The following is a 23544-nucleotide window of genomic DNA, read 5'->3' as shown; positions in this document are numbered from 1 at the left end:
ATGAGGTGCTGTGTCTGCTGTCCATATCCCATGGAAGCTAAAGAACGATGCACTGATCTGCAGGATATGCACGTGGGGCCTCATGCATTGAGTGTGAATGTGATCTTGCTTGTCTTTTTGCATGGACAATTCTAGCCAGATGCCACTGGTCTTTAAAAAGTTTAAAAAAAAGGGAGCTTTTAGAGGTGTGTGTCTGGTTCCTATCACCACCACTGGGAACAATGCTGACTCTGCAAATTTCTCTAGAACAAACAAACAAGCAAATAAAGTGTAATTCTTTAACCCAATAGGTTTTAGAGGCTGCAATCCAGAGCCCTGGCCACCAGGGGGCGACCTAGATTGTGAATGGAAGATCTAAAGTGGAGACCACTTTAAAGACTTAACCTAGCCTTACCTCTGGATGATGTCAAACACAAAACATGAAAGGGAAAGCTTAAGCTTGAAAGCAAACAGTCTCTCAATGAATGATTTTATCTTAAAATGACTGATTTTACAGCCTTTTTATAGACTTGTGTCTGCAGACTGCCTTCATGTGGTTTCTGTGGTGACACAAACTCAATTACATGAAATACCAGTTTACATGTTCTCATAAATGATCTTCTGAGGTTTTGGCTTCACCATTTTTCAGGCTTGCTTTTAAGACGTCTGAAGAGTTTAAAGCCTCTAAAAGCCCTCTCCCAGAAAGCTATTACATGAAATGGTTACAAATACACTGAGATGTCTGAGACTTTGCTTTATGTTAGTTTTGAGAAGGTTTGCCATCATCAGTATTACATATAAAAGCTCAGAAGACGTGTGGATTCACTGGTGGTTATGGATAGTAAATAACGTCTATATTTATGTTGTAGTCATGGCGACCCCTGGTTCCCATCACCACCACTATAAAGAAATCTGAGTCTGTAAGTTTCTCTACAATTAACCATTTCACACCAAACCAGTCTGAATGAGCTTGTTTTACATCTTAATGACTGGATCATTTAGAAAATCAGGATTTGAGGTTCTAGCTAAGCTCTCTGTCCTCTGCGTGACCCACCAAGGAGCTTATGTAAATGAAGGCTTGAATGCAGGCCTGGGTCAATGTTACATGAATGTGGATAAATAAGGACAAACTATGTTCCTAGAACCTCTCACAGTCTTGCCAGGCCAAAAGCCAAGATATGTCATATTAATACTAAATATGTTTAGTTTCTAAAGATCCATACAGTTATTCTGAATGCCGCCTAGGCCTTGAGTCCGGTGGAGTGAGGTGAATCTCCAACAAAGCATTCTGAGTCATTTACCTGTTCCTACAGAACTTTCCTTTGGTGAAGGGGGGTCATTCTTTTTGTCTGAAATAAAAAAGAAAGACATTTTTTAATGTGTGGAGCTATACAGTGGGTTGCAAAAGTATTCAGCCCCCTTGAACTTTTCAACCTTTTGCCACATTTCAGGCTTCAAACATAAAGATATGAAATTGACATTTTTTGTGAAGAGTCAACAACAAGTGGGACACAATCGTGAAGTGGAACGAAATTTGTTGGATATTTTAAACTTTTTTTAGAAATAAAAAACTGAAAAGTGGGGCGTGCAATATTATTCAGCCCCCTTGCTTTAATACTTTGTAGCGCCACCTTTTGCTGTGATTACAGCTGCAAGTGGCTTGGGGTACGTCTCTCTCAGTCTTGCACATCGAGAGACTGAAATTTTTGCCCATTCTTCCTTGCAAAACAGCTCGAGCTCAGTGAAGTTGGATGGAGAGCGTTTGTGAACAGCAGTTTTCAGCTCTTTCCACAGATTCTCGATTGGATTCAGGTCTGGACTTTGACTTGGCCATTCTAACACCTGGATACGTTTATTTGTGAACCATTCCATTGTAGATGTTGCTTTATGTTTTGGATCATTGTCTTGTTGGAAGATAAATCTCCGTCCCAGTCTCAGGTCTTTTGCAGACTCCAACAGGTTTTCTTCCAGAATGGTCCTGTATTTGGCTCCATCCATCTTCCCATCAATATTAACCATCTTCCCTGTCCCTGCTGAAGAAAAGCAGGCCCAAACCATGATGCTGCCACCACCATGTTTGACAGTGGGGATGGTGTGTTCAGGGTGATGAGCTGTATTGCTTTTACGCCAAACATAAGTTCGATTTTGGTTTCATCTGACCAGAGCACCTTCTTCCACATGTTTGGTGTGTCTCCCAGGTGGCTTGTGGCAAACATTAAATGAGACTTTTTATGGATATCTTTGAGAAATGGCTTTTTCTTGCCACTCTTCCATAAAGCCCAGATTTGTGCAGTGTACCACTGATCGTTGTCCTATGGACAAAGTCTCCCACCTCAGCTGTAGATCTCTGCAGTTCATCCAGAGTGATCATGGGCCTCTTGGCTGCATCTATGATCAGTCTTCTCCTTGTTTGAGCTGAAAGTTTAGAGGGACGGCCGGGTCTTGGTAGATTTGCAGTGGTCTGATGCTCCTTCCATTTCAATATGATCGCTTGCACAGTGCTCCTTGAGATGTTTAAAGCTTGGGAAATCTTTTTCTATCCAAATCCGGCTTTAAACCTCTCCACAACAGTATCTCGGACCTGCCTGGTGTGTTCCTTGGTCTTCATGATGCTCTCTGCGCTTTAAACAGAACTCTGAGACTATCACAGAGCAGGTGCATTTATACGGAGACTTGATTACACACAGGTGGATTCTATTTATCATCATCAGTCATTTAGGTCAACATTGGATCATTCAGAGATCCTCACTGAACTTCTGGAGTGAGTTTGCTGCACTGAAAGTAAAGGGGCTGAATAATATTGCACGCCCCACTTTTCAGTTTTTTATTTCTAAAAAAAGTTTAAAATATCCAATAAATTTCGTTCCACTTCACAATTGTGTCCCACTTGTTGTTGATTCTTCACAAAAAATTACAATTTCATATCTTTATGTTTGAAGCCTGAAATGTGGCAAAAGGTTGAAAAGTTCAAGGGGGCTGAATACTTTTGCAACCCACTGTAATTCTCTATAAGCTCTATGTATTTTCTCTTGAATCTTACCTTTCACTTTGCTCACAGCACTCTTGGGTTTCTTTGCACTCATGCTGCCTGCAAACATACGAATTATATGCATTTAGGCATTTTGGTTGAAGCACCTTCAGACGTTTAACTCATAATAACAGTGGAAATTAAATTTGAGTTATTACAAACTCAAGCGACTCGGGTTCACGTAATGAGAACTGAGGAGAAATGCCTTCGTAAATGTACCCGAGTAGAAATAAAGGTGGTAGAAATTTGAAAAGTACGTCTATATCCTTGTCTGCTTTCGTCTCCGCTGACAAACACTGGCATAGGGTGGCATCTAGTGGTGGAAAACGATTTACACATACAGACTACTGAAATGTGTTTATCTACTCTGTGAATTGGTGAGAAATACGATTCAGGCTTAACCAGAGTTGGGCAGTAACTAGTTTCATGTGCTTGGGTAAAAAATTGTTGGGTTTGCTGAGCATTTTCAAATAATAACCATACTGCTACTCAATTTTAGTGAGGAAAATATTCTTCCCCTGAGTTTCCTTTTAAATAAAAATCACAAATGAAAGCATCTTCTTAAGAATTTCTTAAATCAGGCCCCAAGTGTGCATTTTCCACTGAACTAGCTCTACATCAGATCACAAGCCTGTGAGACTGATATTGTGATAGTGTGATCGGAATGGTTCACAGTGGAGGTGATGGGAACCAGACGTCTAATATCTCTAAAAGCTCCATCACAGAAAGTTATCACATCTAACAGTTATCACAGTAGACTGACTGATGTCTAAGACACTGCTTCATGATAGTTCTGTGATAGTTTTGGTCAGAAAGGCATTTAAATCAGTTTATTTGAACCCATTCATGGTGGACGAATACAACTAGGGTACTGTGAGGAAAGATAGTCCCCAAGAAAACATTTTTCTTCAGATTTTCCACTATTTTACCATCATCAACATTACATAGAACATCTCAGGAGACACGTGTAGGTTCATTGGTGGTTCTGGATAGTAAATAAAATGGCTATATTTGTGTTGTAGACATGGTGACCTCTGGTTCCCATCACCACCAAAAAAAATCTGAGTCTCCACAAAGAGCCATTTCACACCAAAACACCCTGAATGCCTCGGGTTACATCTGAACCCCTGAATTACACAGATTATACAGAAATTTTGAAAACTCGGTGGAATTGTCCTTTACAGCTCTTATGCAGCTCTGCTAACTAAACAGCTAGTAGATATTAGCTGAGAGGACATTAACTGAGATCTGAACTATTTAAAAACATTCAGTATGATTAATAGCTAAACCTTTAGTTTAGTTTTGTTTACAGATTTAACCGATATCCAAAATAATAAACCAAACCTCTCAAAAACGCGGTGCTAACTGAGACGAATTAAAGCCCTCCAGTGAACTGAGACCACAGAGCGGCAGCGTTAACCTAACTTACGTCTTAGCTAACCTAGCTTGATAGTTTTAAACCAGATAAAACGCTGAAGTTCGCTTCTTAGTCCAACTTTCCGTTCCACCTTAAGTGATGAGGCAGTCCATTACATTCCGGCGCCTGTACCAACGGCAGAAGTGCCATTTAAGGTGGAACGGAAAATTCGAAGAAGAAACGGATCATACTGTGAAGTTATAACCCTACAAAAAGACACAATTAGTATAAAAACGTAAAACGCTTAACAGTTACAGCATATTTAGGGTGTTGTTACCTGTCAGTCTGAGAGCTCCGCCGCTTTAATGTGCGTTAATAACTTTAAAGCGCCTCGGTTTAGCTTAACGTGGCTGTCTGCACACAAACTACCTCAGCACGCTAACCGTCATCAAAACGGTTGCCAGTGGTGACGAGGGCGGGACTGTTCGCCCGCTCTCTTTGATGGGCAGGAGGCTAGCCCCGCCCCTCGCTGTCTCGGAGCACTGTGGTGTGGAGGCAGTAGCTCAGTCCTGCAGAGCCGAGCCGAGCCGAGCTGAGCCGAGCCGAGTCGAGCCGAGTCTTCATCACTTTCACTCAGGGCTTATTTTTATCGGGCTAATCGCGGGCACCATGTTGGAAATAAGGCGGGGGCGGGGCGGGTGAAGCAGCTCTGGAGGGTTTTTAATGTTTTGGAGTGTTTTCAGGCTTTGGCTGTTCCTGTCCCCAAGCTGCTCTTCTGCTGGAGTGTTCTGAGTGTTCAGGCTGTGGCTGTTCCTGTCCCCAAGCTGCTCTTCTGCTGGAGTGTTCTGAGTTTTCAGGCTGTTCTGAAGTTTTTGCCCTGTTTACTGGCTGATTATTTGATTTCTTTGCCCTGATTTTGTAGCTCTGGGACTTTTTGCCGGCTGGTGTTTTTGCACTTTTTTACTAGATAATTTAGGCTGATCTTTTTGAGTCTTTGCCAGTTTTCAGGCTGATCTTTTGGAGTATTGGGGCATTTTACTGGCTGATACTTGGGAGTTTTTGCAACTTTGTCTGGCTGATGTGGAGTTTTTGCACCATTTTCTTGCTGGTTCTTTGGAGGTTTTGCAGGCTGATCTTTTTGGAGCTTTTACCTGAGTTTTAACCTGATTATTTGGAGTATTCTGAACATTTTTACAGGCTGGAGCTTTTGCTCTTTTTGAAGGCCGAGGCTGGAGTTTTTGAAGTTTTGTGTCTTTTGTGTGGGCTGCTGTTGCCCCTCGGTTGCTCTTGCATGAACAGAAGACTTGAGTCAGAGGAAGCTGTGGCCTCTTGGTGGACAGGAGGAAGGGCTAAAGGTCTCACTCATCAGCCAATTGGACTTCATTATCTGCAGGTGAGTCGGATGTTTTTTCCTCCTGCCAGGGTTTAGATCTTTGCTTTAGGGCCTGTTCTCCTCGCATTCTCCTGGGTGCAATGCAGGCCTTCGGCTGTGGCTCTGCCTCCCGAGATGGAGGACTTTGGCTGGGTTACTGACTGTGAGATGCAGTTTGTTATTCAACACTCCTCGGATCAAAGCTCAGGTAAAGGAGGACTGTTTTTCCAGTCTGTCTCCGGTTACTCCAGTTGGTGAGAGTCATCATTACAGTGAGATCAAGCTTAATAATGTGGCTCAAACAGACTCTTATACTCTTGGAGTAGATGCTCCTAATCGGGTCTCTATTTGGACACATGGTTGTGGGAAAATCCTTTAATTGGTGCAGAATTTCTAAATTACATGGAGGTCCTTAAAGTTTAGAAAGGCTTTTCACACTCATACATCTCACGTTCTATGAAGAACCACAGTGTGAAACCATGAAGAAGCCAAAAAAAAGAGGTTCTTCTATGGCATTGCTCTAAATAACCCTCTTATTATAGAGTGTTTTCACATCTCTACCAAGATCTCTCAGGTGTAACGAGGTCACATGGCTGTGATGGGATCATGTGATGTGAGTGTTTTTGGAACAGGTGGATCACATGACAGTAATGAAAACAATCTCTCAGGAGATCTACATCCCGTCAGTCATTGAGTGCATGCTGGCAGGTGTGTTACCTTTCGCACTGTAAGAACACAGAGTGTGTATGTAGGAGTCAGATCTGAGGTTCTTCAAGGGTTCTTTACTAAAGGAAAAAGTTCTGTTTGGAACCATTTCAGGCTCTTTGCTTGATGAAATTGTTCTTCAGACGGATGGAGAATGTTTTGCATTTTTATATATAAATGTGTTTTATAACATTTTTAAAAAATGTTTTGAAGTAGGTTCCTCTATTGTTATGATGTGAAGCTTACAATAATGGAAGAACCCTTTTTTGGTGCTATAATAGAACCATATACATCACATTTTCCATTAATTAATTCCATGCAAAGAACAATTTAAACATGCAAATGGTTCTATGCAGAACTCATGGTTTTAAATAGTTCCATTCTCTTTACTAAAAATTCCTTTAAGAACCATTTTTAAGCTTGTAGAGCACATCATGACTTCCACTCAGAGCAGAACTGAAGATAACTGATGATATTTGGCTTCTGAAGATCAGATATCAAACCAGTGATGGTAAACGAGGATGCACAATGATATCAGACTGAAGTTTACATTTGACCAATATTTAATGACTTGCTCGTTCTGGAGAAGTGCAGTGTTTCATGGGTGATGTTTCCTCAAACTCATTTTTTTGCTGTTAGACAGTGTTGCAGGTGATGCTAGTGGTACTTCTTGTTGAATCACACGATTTCTTAAAAATGAGAGTTCTTTGGGGTGATTCTGTTGTTCACTAATAAACCTTTCAGTTGATGGTTCCATATAGCAACCATTTGTGGAAATGAGAAGTTTGAAGCACCTTCTTTTAATGTTTAATGTGTAGTTGCTCAGCCATGAAAATCCATTTCATGAAGCTCTTGGCGCTGTTGTTTTGCTGATGTTGCTTCCAGAGGCAATTTGGAACTCTTTCGTGAGTGATTCAACAGATAGGCACTGTGTGCTTTAGCACTCAGCGGTCCTACTCTGTGAGTTTGTGTGGTCTCCTGCTTCATGGCTGAGTTGTGTGTTTTTTTTTTTTTTTTTTTTTTTTTTTTTTTTTTTTTTTTTTTTTTTGCTTCTAGGTGCTTCCATCTCACAATAACAGCACTTACAGTTGTCTAGGGCAGATCTAGCAGGGCAGAAATTTCACAAAAATGATTTGTGGCAGAGGTGGCATCCTATGACAGTGTCATGTTTAAAGTCACCGAGCTTATCATTATGACCCTCTACTGCCAGTATTTGTCTATCCAGACTGCAAGACTATGTGCTTAATTTGATCCACCTGTTAGCAATGAGTGTGGCTGAAATGCCTGAACTCTAACTAGTAGTTGTGCCCCAAAACTTTTGTCCATACAGTGTGTGTGTATATAAGCATACAGCTGTTTCCCACCGCAGGCCACCTGCACTGTACAGTTTGATGTTTTGATGTCCTGCACCTGAATGATGTATTTTAGCAGAGTGAAAACATTCAACTGTGCAATACAAGTGGATGGACTGGAGCTACAAGAGGTGAACAATAAGAAAACAGCTTTCCAATCATGTGAGTTGTGTGTTCTACTGAGTGCTCTTCAAGACCAGGTTGGGCAATAAAACATCAAAGAAGAGGAGTATCAACATACCAGATATATGGATGTGTGATAGTTCAAGGATTACTGACCGCTCGAATCATATACTCACAATGTAGAGACAATGTAATGTAATTTATTTACCCCTCTATTCCTAATGCCCAGCTGCCGTCTGCTAAATCTTTGTATGTAAACCATTAAAGCTTTCTATCCTCTGAAATGACCGTATAGTAAACCAGACATCTAGACTAGCCAGTCTGTACTGTACACACAGAGGAGAGATCACTAAAGTTCACTGGAATGACCTGCGTGGTGTTTGTTTTGCAGCCATGGACGACCCCGATGCTCCGTATTTGGCCTTTAATGACCTGAACAGTAACGGCGGCTCAATGTGGTCAGACATTCTGGCCCGGCAGGAGCAGAGGGAGGTGGAGAGCTTCAGGAGGAAGCTCAAATATTTCTTCATGAACCCCTGTGAGAAGTACCGGGCGCGAGGCAGGAAGCCGTGGAAACTGATGTTGCAGATCATCAAGATCGCGGTCATCACCATCCAGGTCAGAAAATTTTCTTGATCTGGACTTTTTGGCTTTCGTCATTTTTCTGCATGTTATTAAAGGACCAATATCATAGACAACCACCGTTTCTTTCCTGGTTGGAGTAGTGTATATAAACTCGTGCTGTTTACTCTCTAGTCCGTTCAGTCCATATATGGAAATCACAAAAACTAGCTCATGCATATACATCCACCGATTCTGTCTATAGCAGTGGAACTCCCCCCTATTCATACTGAACCTTTAAAGAATATTTCAATCTGGACTGCTGATGGGTCAGGCTCAGTACAGGGCAGCCAATGAGAACAGAGCTTGTTTACATATATCAGTCTTAAAAGCACAGTAACAGAAAAGCCTGGTCAATTTGTAGGGGTAAAGAGAGGTCGGAAAATGGTCATGTAGAAAAGAAATGGCTGTTTTTGGTGCGTAAAACCTATGATGGTCAGTTGGCACTGTACACATTGCCCAACGTTACTGCATAATTCAGTAACTGAAATGTTTCAGAGTAGTTTAATGTGTATAGGTTCACTGTAGAGAACCTTACTGACTGATGGGAACCAGGGGTGGGTGGGTGTGTGTGGTGAAATTGTGGAAAATCTGAAAAAGTTTTCTTTGGAGACTCTTTTGCCTTACAGCTCCCTGCATGTACCTCCTCTATCATGAATGTTTAAAAAGAAAAATAAAATGGAGCCAAAATCTTCATGAATAACTTTGAGGGAGCCTTTGGAGGTGGGCATCTGTTTCTATCACCACCACTGTGAACAGTTCTGACATGCTTCTCTAGAAAAGAGCATTTCATGTGGGTTTATGCATCTTACCTTTTTAAATATGCAGAACCTTTGACATGGTGGAATTCCCCTTTAAGTCATAGACCTGATTATTTGGTGTCTGACACAGCATGACATGTTACCTATAGACATGCATTAAAGCCTCTCTCTCTCTCTCTCTCTCTCTCTCTCTCTCTCTCTCTCTCTCTCTCTCTCTCTCTCTCTCTCTCTCTCTCTCTCTCTCTCTCTCTCTCTCTCTCTCTCTCTCTCTCTCTCTCTCTCTCCCTCTCCCTAGCTGGTGTCATTTGGTCTCAGTAACCAGATGGTAGTGACGTTTAAAGAAGAGAACCTGATGGCATTTAAGCACCTGTTCCTGAAGGACTACACTCACCACAGCTCTAACAGCTACGCCGTGTACACGCAAGCTGAGGTCTACTCTCACCTCTCCTACATCGTGGATCGGGTGAGAACACAGCTAGAACACGGCTCTGAGGTGCTCTGTGGCTGCTGTGAGGAGTCGTTTCAGTTTGGGCCCAGTTTGATTTGCAGCAGTGTCAGCAGCACCTGCACTCGTTCACCCAAGATGATTGGCATCCGCTGCGCTGTCTGCGTTTCTGTTTATCTTTCGCAAAGCATGGTGTCCATGTTCTCTTAACAAAGGCCAGATCTTTAGCCGCTATCAGTTCTGGCCCTGATTGTTTCAGTGATTAAACACTTGCTGAATTTTTACTTGCGGTGAAATGAAAGTGTTTGCTCATTTCCGTCAAGTTTACAGAAATCATTTATGTAATGACAAAAAAATTGGCAGTGAAGACCGGAGTATCAGTCTGAGCGCTCGGTGTAGAGCCATACTGCCAGTTAGTTGTGATTGTTATCAGATGGGTATTTAGTTACTCCTGACTGGCCCAACTCATTTACAGGCAGTTCACCAGCTCTAACTCGTGTAATTGGGGTAAATATCTCCACTTAAAACTTAAGACAATGCTAAATTTAAAATTGTGACTTGAAAATTGTAACAAAACTATTAATCTTATTGAGAGCAACAGTGACCGCACACGCTGAGCCAGTCGGTAAGAAAGTAGCAGTACCTGAACGTCACCTGCAGTGTGAAAGCACTCGAGCACTACGTGACCTTCGACAAGTGTGAGCGGTTTCGCAACAGCTCACGGGACAAGTGCAGAGATGTTTATCAGTTTGGTTCATTGGTTGTCACTTGACTGAAATGTGGGCAGAGAAACTAGCCCTGGATGTGAAACGGCAGAACTGGTTTGCTGTGTGTCACCCAGAGCTGAAAAGGAGCAGACAGTAGGGGAGAGTGGAGAGCAGTGGGACACTGGGTCAGATGGAATATGGCTTTCTTATGCAGTTGAAGTAAATTTAAGAAGTGCTTTTGCCCCGTTTTCCTATTCAACATAGAACATGCAGATTTTGACAGCTGTCTGAATTTTACATCCTGGATGACATCAACTTACGTAATACACACCTGATTTATTTGTCACCCTCTTGGAGGCTGAAAGACAATAAACCAGTCACAGTGAGAGCTAGCCAGGCTAAAGTGCGGCCTCCTCAGGACGGGGTTAGTTTAACACTCTGTTACAACTAAGGCCTCCAGTCTAAACACTGAGGGGTGTCTGTTCTATCATGTGAACTTCATTTATTTACATTTCTTTTTATTTACAGATCAGTTAAAAACACTATAGATGTAATCTAAACACAGAATATTTTATGTATATTTTCATTTATTACAGTTGTGAGCGGGTCTGGTTCATACGTACTACAGTATATTTAGTCTGCATCTCCCTTTAGTCTAGGCATGTCAAACTGGGGACCTTCTGGGCCAAAGTGCCCCACATATTGGCATTTACCCTTATCTACCACTCTGAATCCAGTTCATGAGGGCCATGCTAATGAGCTGATGAGCTGAATTGGGTGTGTTTAATGAGGCAGTGAGCTCAAGTCTGCATTGTTGTGGCCCACAAGGACTGTAGTCTGACGCATGTGGTGTAGTCTGTTATTTATGGGGTGGATTGTAACATGTGCACTGATGCCACATTTGGCTGAATTGTTTGTAAGCAGTAGGTGCTACAAACAAAGCTAACATTTTCATTTGTAGTAGAGATGTGTAGGTTGTTTGTATATAAACATTGCTGCTCGTCAACTTTTACTCCTTTTATCTGTTGTTGTACCACTACGTATAACTGTACTAATAACAGTGTGTTATACAGCATCACAAAGCATGTAAATCTAATTAGGCCATGCTAATTGGTGCCTATAAGGTCCCATTACTTGTGAGCTACGTTAGCCTCAAAGTTCTGGTGCAAAACCCAGGAAACTTTTTCAGACACTTATTTAAACGTGTTACGCTCAAGGATATTAGAATTAGTTCACCGTTCCATTGATTTGTGCAGATAATAGTTTTTGATGTAGTGATTTGAAAGCTAAATCATATTCACCCGGTTCTTCTTAGAGTTACACTCATATCTAACAACGTTCATTTTCTTGTTCTAGTTCCTGAGGTTGCGGAACATAACGGTAGGGAACCACGCGTATGAGAAGGATGGACATTACTTCACTCCTCTGCTGATGTGCCAGCAGTTCTACCACAACGGCAGCATCTTGCCCGGCAATGAGACCTTTGAGATTGACGCTCAGGTGGAGGAAGGTAGGGGTTTGTGTAGACAAAGGCAGACATATACATTTATGGCATTTGGCTGACGCTCTTATCCAGAGCGACTTACAGTTTGATCATTTTACACAGGTAGGCGAAGGTGGTGTTAGGAGTCTTGCCCAAGGACTCTTACTGGTATAGTGTAGGGTGCTTACCCAGGTGGGGGATTGAACCCCAGTCTATAGCATAGAAGGCAGGGGTGTTAACCACTACACTATCCCAACCACGACAAACATCTAAAGCCCATGTGTCAACAAGGCCCATGAGCCAGATCAATCCTTTCCGGTCTGCTATTGTATTTTAATTTTCCATTAATATTAACCCATTTATATTAGTGCTGCACTACAGTCCACAGCAGGCACGCTGACTCTCCTACCCCAACAATCATCTGTGGGGCAGTGGTTACACTTTAACTCTGCACAATTCTATGTTTGACTGAAATAGATTGAACAGAAAGGGTATTTTTTGTTATGTTGGCGGGTTAATGATTAAACAGACAGTTAAATGGGGATGAGCTTTCCAGTGGCACAACTGTCTGAGGTTTTGTTCTATTATAAGGTGATCACAAGTCAGAATCCTGGCAGTGAAATGACCAATGAAAATTCACTATTTCTTGTGTTCTCTGTGATGTGTTGGTCAATATGGGCCGATCTATTGGTCACCCCCAGCATATACTACAGCTTTGTTTCATCAAATTGCTTGTATTGGATTCTTTTGAATGGGATTCTAAAGATTTTTGTTCTGGCAGTTTTGCCTTCATTGTGGTCCCAAAACAAAACATCAGCCCGGCATTGCCACTTTTTTTTGCTAATCTCAGTTCTGCAGCTATCTTCTACTTTGTTTTATTCCCAGAGTGCCTTGAGATTTACCCTGTTCAGCTTCCAACCACTATGGAAGGTGCAGACCTGTCCAACTTCACTCTGCAGTTCAAACGGTAAACAGCAACAACACCTTTTGTCTTTTAGTAGAAGCAACTTTTTAAAGTCCTGTGACATGGTGAAGCATGTTGGCCTAATTCAGATGAGTGTATGTTAAACAGATCATTAAAGTCTTCAAATATACAGTCCCTGGCCACTGTAGTTGGAACACGTCCTGGTTTCTACACTTGCTGTCCACTTTATCAGCTCCACTTACTGTAGAGCTGCACTCTGTAGTTCTACAGTTACAGACTGTAGTCCATCTGTTTCTCTGATACTCTGTTACCCTGTTCTTCAGTGGTCAGTGTCTTATCCACTCAGACCAGCACAACACGCACTAATACACCACCACGTCAATTTTACTGCAGTGCTGAGAATGATGCCAAATAATACCTGCTCTGTGAGCGTCTTTTGGGGGCTAACAAAGTATCAGAGAAACAGATGGACTACGGTCTGTAACTGTAGAACTACAGAGTGGAGCTGATAAAATGGACAGTGAGTGTAGAAACAAGGTGTGCCTACTAAAGTGCTCAGTAGGTGTAGTTTAAAAGATTAAGGTCATAAAGTGCCGTGTTTTTGCTGCGATGGGAATTACATTTGAGAAAAGAGTCTAAATCAGACTAAATTACAGTAGTCTGCCAAAAATGTCCAGCAGACAGTGATCCTGTGGTCAGAAACTGACCGCTAATGAAAAGCTAGAGGACAACAGAACTGATCAAGCACTTTGAAAAGTTTAATTTCCAACCAACATGTTTGAATAAGCGGAATTGACGGTGGACTTTCTTAAAAGGATCTTTAACAGCATTGAGTTTTCTTATTTTAAAAGCTGATCAGCCGCCTTAACACCTTCATGATAGACACTAAACTCGTTCTGCCGCCTCATTTCTGGCTTCGTCATTGTGTCCAGGCTGCTGGAGGTAAATGTTTACTTCACTTTAAAAGCCATAAACCTGCAGACGGTTCAGCACCACGAGCTTCCTGACTGCTATGACTTCAGCATCACGGTGCGTCACATGACCTCTCGCCTCTTCCTCTTTTATGAGGATTGCGATTCTTTCTTACCAAATCTTTCCAGAACTATTAATAGTATAAACTTGCCTGCCTGGGTTCTTGTTCATGGGTTCATGTCTGGCTCCTGTTGTGCCTTTTAAAGCAGTAGTTCAGTTAAATTTGACTTGTTGTTTTCGTTTAGTTTTGCATGGAGTTATGAGGCTATTGTAGCTAACAGTCAATGAAAGCCAGTTCCCACCAATTAGCATAGTACCGACTACATGTCCAAATCATCTCACACTAACCACAAACACGGACACTGTATGACTTTGGTTACCAACCAAACTCCAGGAGATCTACCCTCCTGCGTAGTGTTGTGTAGTCTGTGCATGGATGGCTTTAAAAGGGTGGCTGGGTTGGCCGTGGCATTGTCTGAAATCCATACTTTCATTTTAAAACGTGCAGATTCCCGACTGTGGTTTATATTTTTGTGGTCATGCTTTGTCCTGTGGTGTTCTGTTCCATGTGGCACAGATCAGGTTCAACAACAGGGCCCACAGTGGGCAGATCAAAGTGGATCTGGACAATGACGTGGACATTAATGAGTGCAGAGACTGGAAAGTCACGGGAGCCTGTGAGTGTACCCATGATTCCATTTTTCCCCTTAACCCACGCCACACACATACTCGCACGCAGTTTCCATGGTGTTTGTATTGTAAACACTCCCACGTTCTCTCCTAAACACCCCACCCCACTCCACCCCACCCTCTTGCCTCCCTATCAGATTTTTATATGATTCATGATGAGTTAAGATGATAAACTTTAAATGTCACATCCGCATAACGGTTTGCTTGCATGTGATGAATTAATGTTTAAATTAAAAAGATAAGAAATTTGATACATTGAAAACGGAATCCCTACATAAATATGCAAATGATGTAAATGTTTGTTTGTTTTTGTAGCTGTAGAAACACTATTTCCAAAAGTATTTGCTCATCTGCCTTCGCACGCATATGAACTTGAGTGAGATCCCATTCTTAATTCATAGGGTTTAATATGATGTTGACTCACCCTTTGCAGCTATGACAGCTTCCACTTTGCTGGTTGGGCTTTCCATTTTTGACCGTTCTTCCAGAAGCTCATTTGTGAGGTTGTTGGATGAGAAGGCCTGGCTCACAGGCCTGGCTACTCTCTAATTCATCCCAAAGGTGTTCTATCGGGTTGAGGTCAGGGCTCTGTGCAGGCCAATCAAGTTCTTCCACACCAAACTGGCTCACCCATGTCTTTATGGACCTGCTTTGTGCACTGGTGCGCAGTCATGTTGGAGCAGGAAGGGGCCGTCTCCTAACTGTTCTCACAAAGATGGGAGTGTGAAATTGTCCAAAATCTCTTGGTGCTGAAGCTTTAAGAGTTCCTTTCACTGGAACTAAGGGCAGAGCCCAACTCCTGAAACACAACCCCACACCATGATCCCCCCTCCACCAAACTTTACACTTGGCACAATGCAGACAGACAAGTACCGTCTCCTGGCAACCACAAAACCCAGACTCGTCCATCGGATTTCCAGATGGAGAAGCGTGATTGGTCGCTCCAGAGAACACGTCTCCACTGCTCTAGAGTCCAGTGGCGGCGCTTTACACCACTGCATTCCACGCTTTGCATTGTGCTTGGTGATGTAAGGCTTGGATGCAGCTGCTCGGCCATGGAAACCCATTCCATGAAGCTCTCTACGCTGTTCTTGAGCTGATCTGAAGGCCACATGAAGTTTGGAGGTCTGTAGTGATTTGACTCTGCAGAAAGTTGGTGACCTCTGCGCACTATGCCCCTCAGCATCCGCTGACCCCTCTCTGTCATTTTACATGGCCAACCACTTCGTGGCTGAGTTGCTGTCGTTCCCAATCGCTTCCACTTTGTTATAATCCCACTCACAGTTGACTGTGTGGAATATTTAGTAGTGAGAAAATTTCAAGACTGGACTTGCTGCCCAGGTGGCGTCCGATCACGGTGCCACGCTGGAATTCACTGAGCTCCTGAGAGCGACCCATTCTTTCACTAATGTCTGTAGAAGCAGTCTGCAGGCCGAGGGGCTCGGCTTTATACACCTGTGGCCATGGAAGTGACTGGAACACCTGAATTCAATGATTTGGATAGTTGAGTGAAAACTTTTGGAAATAGTGTATGGGACTTCAGGGTTTTTTTTTTAAGCATAAAGCTACCTGCTGACTGATAAATAAAAATAAATCTCATCAAAGTTAAACATAGCGCTAATATTAGAAGGTAGACAGACAGACAGACAACCAGTGCTGCAGCTGAGTCATTATGTTAGTCATTTCATTCTCTTTGTGAACTCTCTTGATGTAAAACATTAACGATTTTCCTGTAGATTTGTAAAAGTTTTCTCTAAAACCTTTTGTTGTGCTTCATTCACATAATATTTTTAGCAACATTTCAGTTGTCCACTTGAAATTAATTCAACAAATGGATAGAAACCTGGCTAGTGGTTCTCAATTTCCAAACCCCGAAATGGGCAGGGCATTTATTTATTTATTGATTGCACCACTCATACCAAAGTATGTAAATCACAAAACACCAAAATTAAATTTAAAAGTAATTTTTAAAATTAAAAATAAATAAAAAATTGCATCTCAAAACACCCCTGTAGCTAGATTTCAAAAAGTCTAGTTTCCCTTGCCTAATTGCAGTTGTCCGAAACCATACGGCCATTCTCAGTATTCATCTGTCACACTGAAGCCAGTTAACATAGCAAGGGATGGTTTGGAGCTCCATATGCTTGGATCTCTGCACTGCAGAATACAAGGAATAAAAACCACTTTTTAAAAGTTTGACTTTTTATCCACTGCTTTGGTGGTTTTAGTTTCGTCCCAGTAATAAAACAACGTCATCAGCTCTTTTCCATTTTTCCTTCTCAGCCCCAAAGAACATCTACTACACTGTGCTGTTTGATGTTGTGATCATTCTGACCTGCCTGGCGTCTCTGGTGCTCTGCACGCGCTCGGTGAGCACCGGAGTACAGCTGCAGTTTGTGAGTATTTATCCTAACGTTATAGTTAAAGGGGGGAAAATCATATGGTTGATCAGCTATAAGTTGAAGTTTTAGCTTTGTGATTATAGTTTTGCTCGTTTTTATCGATAACGTTAGTCATTGACTTTCATCGGCTGCAAGTGATAAAATGAAAATGCATAAAACAGTTTGCAGTTTAGTTGTTTATCCCCATTAAACTGATTTGACAATAGAAATGCTTTTTGTAATCACATTTTACATTGCAACTTGTGTATACTTGACTTTCCTGAGTAGAGGTAGTTTGGTCTGATTCAACACTGGAGTGGTTACATGCTTTAAAGGGAAGTAAAGAGGTAAATGTTTATCTTGTCTTGCATCATCATTTCTTCTGTACAGGAGTACAGAGCCTTCTTCCTGAGGCACTTCGGTAAACTGGTGTCCTGGTCTGACCGGATGGAGTTCATTAACGGCTGGTATATCCTCATCGTCATCAGCGACATCCTCACCATCACCGGATCTGTGCTCAAAATCGCCATTCAGCTCAAGGTCTGCTCTACATCACTGATGCACAACAACTAGCTCTGCCCGTTTGTGCACAAACACATTTTATATCATTTTTACTTATTTATGAAAATGTTTTGTAACATTTAATTGCATGAAATCTCTTTTCCGAAGTTCTGGGTCGATTTTCTTCACCGAGATGTAAATGGAGTCATTTGGTGGTCTCATGTGACATGATTCATTATAGAGAAAGTTACCGACTCGAAAGTCTTTACAGTGGTGCTGATAGGAACCAGGGGTCGCCATGACTGCAACAACCACCCGTTTGCATGTAATGTTGATGCTAAAATCAGGGGGAAAAAATGGTATGTGAGCCAAATCGCCTTGGAATGCCCTGCTTGTACCTCTCCACCCAGCATGTTTTAAAATGATGTTTTAGCAAGAACCTTCACTGAACTGTCATAAAACAATGTCTTGGACATCAGGCAGGGTATTCATCGCCATTTAAATCTAATAACTTTCTGTGAACAAGCAGTGATTTGGAACTCTTCCCCATTTTTTTTGTTCTCTAATGAATAATAATAATATATATATATATATATATATATATATATATATATATATATATATATATATATATAATTTATTTATTTTTTTCTTTCTTTATGTATAGCATGTTTTCTATAATAAAATACAGCTCAGTGGTTTACAACACAAAGGTACAAGGCAGAAATGATATAATTACCAAATATTAAATAACAAAAAAGACGTGAGTAAAACAACTACATGATAAACAGATATAAAAGAATAAAAATCAATAACATAAAAAATATAATGCACAATTGGTAATTAAATTACCAAGAATAAAACTGCTCTTTCAAAAAAAAAAAAACATACAAAAACATGGTTCTTTAGTAAAGAAAACAGTTCTATAAGGAACCATAAACACTCAAAGAACCCTTTGGATTGATGGAGAATGTATATGAATGTGCTATAGATGTTTCTACATAGAACCTTTTTAAAAAGGGTTCTATACAGCACCCAAACGGATTCCTTCATTTGTTTCAAGCTTGATGCCAGATGATAACAAATGGACCCTTTTGGGTGCTATGTAGAACACTTTCCAAAAAGTTCTATACAGAAACATCTATAACACATTCTCCATCAGTCTGTAGAACCCTTTCACAATGCAAAGCATGCTTTAATCAAGCAAAGGGTTCTTTGAGTGTTTGTGGTTCTATATAGAACCGTTTTCTTTACTGAACAACCCCTAAAGTACCATCTTTTGTGTAAAGGAAAGCTCGGTCCACAGTTTGGGAGTATATCCCTGTGCGTTACGAAATTGGGTTGGAGCATAAATCTGGACCATCTGGGGGTCCCTGTGGACCAGTTTGAGAACCAGTGCCTTAGAGGCATTGAACTCTTCAGATGTCTGGTTCTTACCACGACCTCTGTGAACAATTCTGTCTCTTAACCATTTCATTCAACTTTTATTGTTAAATTTCTCTGAGCAGGGAGTGTCACTATGGGCACTGCGCCATCACCATGCCTGAAATTCAATATGATCAACTCTGTGATGGAATTGTTTGGTATAAGAAGTTTGGCGAGGCTGTAATCCAGTCTTTGGTATGTATTTGTGTTTTTATGTCTCCCTCTCTCGTAGGCTCTGACCAGTTATGACATCTGCAGTATCCTCCTGGGCACCGGCACCATGCTCGTGTGGATCGGGGTGCTGCGCTACATGGGCTACTTCAAGAAATACAATGTAAGCTTCTTTAGTCTTCGCGGCAGTGACGTCAGTATCCCCAAAACATCACAGCACAAATCTTCATAGTGTGAACAAGACGGAGCTTGTAGTCTTTCTCTGCCGACTGGTTGGGCTGAATTGGGACACAAACTCTATAATGTGGTGCTAAAAGTTCCACTTTAAACTTTTTTATAATTCAGGCAAGATTAATTGTGGAGACACTTTTGGGGGAAACTTGCCTCTGCGTCGTTTTATACCTCCCTTATCTCTTCGGTTCAGGCCCAGGGCTCTTCTTTTGCTTTTTGATGATAGAATAGATGTTTGTGTGTGTGTTTTGATACCGATGTGCACTCTGCCTCCTCACAACTGAATGGGTTCTAGATTCTGATCATCACTCTGAGGGCAGCCTTCCCCAACGTGATCCGCTTCTGCTGCTGCGCTGCCATGATCTACCTGGGCTACTGCTTCTGCGGCTGGATCGTGCTGGGGCCTTACCACGACAAGGCAAGTACTGACTTCCAACAAGGAGGAAAGTTTCTCTTTATTATAATAAGTTGTTTTAATTCAGTCTATACAGTTTTCTTTATTTTCAGTGTTTTTATATACAATATGCCAATTTTTGTCCTTCCAGCTGTGTTGGACAAAATCTACACTCAGTGTAGCACCAACATTTAGCCTGATTAACCGATAAATCATGGTTCTATTTATATGCGGTACTTGAAAGAGTTGGCAAATATGAGTTGAGTGATGTTTAGTGTCTAGCGAACGCATGCTGTAGAAAAATCGGTCTTGAAGTGCTTAAAATTGTACATATCTAGCTATGCGTTTTCTGAAACAGCTTCTCAGGCTTCCTCATTGAACTGTCGTAACAATCACTCAACCTTTATTTCAACTACACTGAGGGTGACCCTAATATACAATGCAGCCAAGCAGATTGCACAGTGATCGAAAAAGCTGAAATGAAATGCATCAATAAAAACAAATGAAACTCAGTAAGACAAAAAGATTGATAAAAAATAAATCACATTTACAGCTCAAATAGGAAATGGACATCAAATATATGTTAAATATATAATGAAAACCTGTTAAAATGAAATATAAACCAACTTGGATAATAATCCATAATAAAACTAAAATTTTCATAAAAACTCCAGGTACCTGACGGGTGATCCAGTCGCTGCAGGGTGTCTCATCATTGGTGTTGTTCATAGAAATATAATCTGGCATATAGTTGGAGAGTGATTTATACTTTATCAAACAGTCTGCAGTGGTAAGTGTACAAGGGTCAGCAGTAATGACTCGCATGCACCCACAGTGACTTCCACTGACAGCCTGTGTTTGTTTGACATTGTCCATACACAAAATTAATTACGGGAGTTACGGGAACTAAAGCCCAGCAGACATGACCAAATGACTGAAACCTCTGACGTGGAAATGTGCTATGGAACAATCGGCCAAGCTTGAATTCCCAGGTCCTGGTTTTCTCCATAAAGCATCACTTGGTTATGAAAATGTGCTAAAAACGCAGCGCTAAAAAGGTGTTCATAAAATTCCATCATCTGGAAATATTTGACTTCTGGGTACAGTAGAACATAGCGTAAGGACAGATTGATTCTCCTACTTCCTCTGCTGACTCTCACTGCAGGATTGTCCAATTCTGGTAGGTGCAAACCAAAAAAACTGCAGTGACTTTACTCACTGTGTTCAAAACTCAGCCAGAGAAATCACCAAACTGTGCTCTACATTGAGAGCTGGCCACTGTAGTATTTAATTTGCTGTTTTTAGCTTTAATGGTTCTTTGAGCTGTCCTCCGTCTCCTTCTCCTCAGTTCCGTTCTCTGAACACGGTCACCGAGTGCCTCTTCTCCCTGATCAACGGTGATGATATGTTCGCCACCTTTAAGAACATGCAGCAGAAGAGCTACCTAGTGTGGCTGTTCAGCCGCGTCTACCTCTACACCTTCGTTTCGCTCTTCATCTACATGGTGCTCAGCCTCTTCATCACCTTAATCACAGACACCTACGAGACCATCAAGGTAACAAGCCTCGTAAAGACACGCTCCAGCTGCAGTCTTACTTTTTCAGTTGCAGTAGGTTGCCTACCGGACAGTTTAACACCTGGTGCCCTGGTGAAAGGCTCATGAGTAGCATTACTGAAGAGTAATTATGTTTATTAGTCATTATAAGACGGTTATCCCATTTTCCAAAGAGGATGAGTAATGATTGACCATGTTCTTTACTAAAGAACCTTTTGAAGAACCATCTTCACTACACCAAGAGTGTAGTGAATGAGTATATTGTTGCTGTCAGGACAAAAAATTTATCCCATGTGTTTTGAAGAAGAAAACCTGGATCTGAACACTCCAGGGTGGTAGATCTGCAGGACCATGACTGCGCACCCTTGTTCTAGATCATTATTCCTCATTTTCTGAAATCTTGTGGGAATGACAACTTGCAATGAGATGATAAATTTTTATTTTTTTATTTTTTTTTGTTCAGCAGCAGCAGTCAGATGGAGAGCCTGTCTCTGAACTGCAGGCATTCATTTCAGAGTGTAAAGACCACCCCAGCTCTGGCTGCTACCGTGTGGAAGGCCGATCCTCTACCTGCCTGTTCTGCTGCGTTCGAAGGTGAGATTTTATTGTTAGCGACTGTCAGTTATTGAATTTTTAACCTATGTAATAGGAGCTTTTACTAGCTGTTTATAATTGCCTCTGACTTTTTCTTTATTTGAAACTTTTTCACTTCTAATAAAAAAAGCCACAATCTATAAAAATGCCACAAAATCAATAAAAGTGCCACATTTATTTAACTTTTGCATTGTCTTGCAATAATTGAACACTTTCAAATTCATATAGTTTATATCTTCAGTTATTCTTTTTTTTTTTTTTTTTCCTGTGAAGTTGCTCAACTTTAGCATCTAGATTTAGGTAGGAATCTTGATTTTAATATAAGATTTTTGTCAGGAACATTTATACATCTGTACTGTTCAGATGGTGATGGATCTACCATTGCATGGTGAAAACTTTCTTCTTCTGGTCCTACTGTAGTAATGTTACGGTTAGCATTACTTGCTGCTGGAAGATGCAGTTCATGGTCAGTGGTTACCAAGTACAGTACCTCGCAGGAATAATGCTAATTTACAACCTTGTGAGTCTTGTGACCTGTTTCCTGTGAAGGTATATTAAGATATATTCATTGTGAAGTCATATTAATTTGATATCTTTCTTACAGTGAAATATTTGTGAAATATTTCTGTGTTGAGCTGGTAGAAAGTTCATGGCCTTATTTTGTGTGCAGCTGGTGAGGTGTGGTGTTCTGAACTAAATTGATCTCTCCTTTTTCAGGCCTAACGATTTGCAAGAGAGACTGGAATGCTAAAGTGGGATTGCATCACTCTTGCATTAATGGATTTTTCCAGTGGGTCCTAACCAGAGACTCTGAAAACTCCTGCTCTGTTTCTCTGCTTTAACATGGATTATTCCGGTGGTGCAAGTAATGAACTACTAAACAAACCCCCTTCTTTGAGGTGGGTGTGTTGGAGAAGAGAACATGGTGCAATGCACAGGACAGGGATACTCTAGGACCAGGATAGGCAACTACTGAATTCTTCCAATTTATACTGTTTACATGTACAAGGTATAAGGCAGTAGGGACATATGAATATTCCAATTCTTCAGAAGTGTTGATTACTGTTTTCACACTGGCTTTTTTGTTATGTCTGTTATGTCTTCAGTTTTGATTGTGGCACTTGACACTTTGGCAGATGTTAATATATTAGGTAAAGCTAATATAAATAAATGCTTGTTGCTTCAATAACTTTGCTTATTCTGAATTCATGCATGACATTTATATTTCATAAGTCAAATTACTTAAAAGTGCATTATTTACAGTGGGATATCCAAATGTATTCCAAACGGCCATCAGTATCCAGGCCCTTAAATTCCAGTAAAACCATGTTTTAAATAAACTTCTGGTTTGAGTTAAGATAAATGCATGTTAACCATTAAGGCCATAAATCATTAGCTTATGCATAATTAGATCAGAATCATGATTGCTGACCAAGTGTATGAACTGAGCTTTTTTTGTGCATTTCACATCAGTGGCTTGTATTTGGCCTTCTAGTAGCTGGATTTATCTGAGAGGCGGACCACTGCACGGTTTGTGAATTTAAGATATAGGTGTTAAAAGAATTTGCAGTTGGTTGAAATCTCACAGCAAAAGGCTGTTCAGCTCTGACCTCAGCTCTCATGCTACCTGAGAGAGAAGAACCTAAGCAGCAGTAAACTGCCGGATTCAGGAGTCGAGAAACCAAACAGTGAACTGGAGAAACGGGTGAGATCATCACTAACTTGAGGACGGGGGTTTTGAATAACATACAGAGTTTGGTTTCCTCTGAAAC

The 23544-nt window shown here is 41.1% G+C and overlaps 2 protein-coding genes across 5 annotated transcripts in view; one reads left to right on the top strand and one right to left on the bottom strand.

Annotated features, from left to right (window-relative positions):
• dnai3 (dynein axonemal intermediate chain 3) overlaps window positions 1-4803 on the bottom strand; it is a 40576-nt gene extending 35773 nt beyond the window's left edge. The window contains exons 1-3 of one of the 2 annotated variants that reach the window (XM_017721117.2): window positions 4702-4803; window positions 3020-3067; window positions 1281-1328 (exon numbers count right to left, since the gene is read on the bottom strand). In XM_017721117.2, the coding sequence (XP_017576606.1) occupies window positions 1281-1328; window positions 3020-3062 (91 nt within the window). In that variant the 5' untranslated portion in view covers window positions 3063-3067; window positions 4702-4803. Of the gene's footprint in view, window positions 1-1280; window positions 1329-3019; window positions 3068-4701 lie in introns of those variants that run through there. The other variant, XM_017721118.2, reaches the window with a different exon arrangement.
• Window positions 4804-5057: 254 nt separating this feature from the next.
• mcoln3b (mucolipin 3b) lies at window positions 5058-22961 on the top strand. Of its 3 annotated transcripts, none has more exons than XM_017721122.2 (14): window positions 5058-5757; window positions 8308-8534; window positions 9594-9761; window positions 11807-11960; window positions 12819-12900; window positions 13791-13887; window positions 14408-14507; window positions 16804-16916; window positions 17292-17441; window positions 19060-19161; window positions 19525-19647; window positions 20972-21178; window positions 21642-21772; window positions 22490-22961. In XM_017721122.2, the coding sequence occupies exons 2-14, from the start codon at window positions 8310-8312 to the stop codon at window positions 22521-22523; spliced, it is 1686 nt and encodes a 561-aa protein (XP_017576611.1). In that variant the 5' UTR covers window positions 5058-5757; window positions 8308-8309; the 3' UTR covers window positions 22524-22961. The 3 variants fall into 3 exon arrangements, with proteins under 3 accessions (XP_017576611.1, XP_017576609.1, XP_017576608.1); XM_017721120.1 differs by lacking the exon at window positions 5058-5757 and adding an exon at window positions 5791-5944 and having other exon boundaries at window positions 21645-21772; XM_017721119.1 differs by lacking the exon at window positions 5058-5757 and adding an exon at window positions 5791-5944.
• The last annotated feature ends 583 nt before the right edge of the window (window positions 22962-23544 follow it).

This window comes from Pygocentrus nattereri, chromosome 9, assembly GCF_015220715.1.
Source record: "Pygocentrus nattereri isolate fPygNat1 chromosome 9, fPygNat1.pri, whole genome shotgun sequence".
Classification (NCBI taxonomy): domain Eukaryota; kingdom Metazoa; phylum Chordata; class Actinopteri; order Characiformes; family Serrasalmidae; genus Pygocentrus; species Pygocentrus nattereri.
This window is presented reverse-complemented; position numbering and strand designations above follow the sequence as displayed.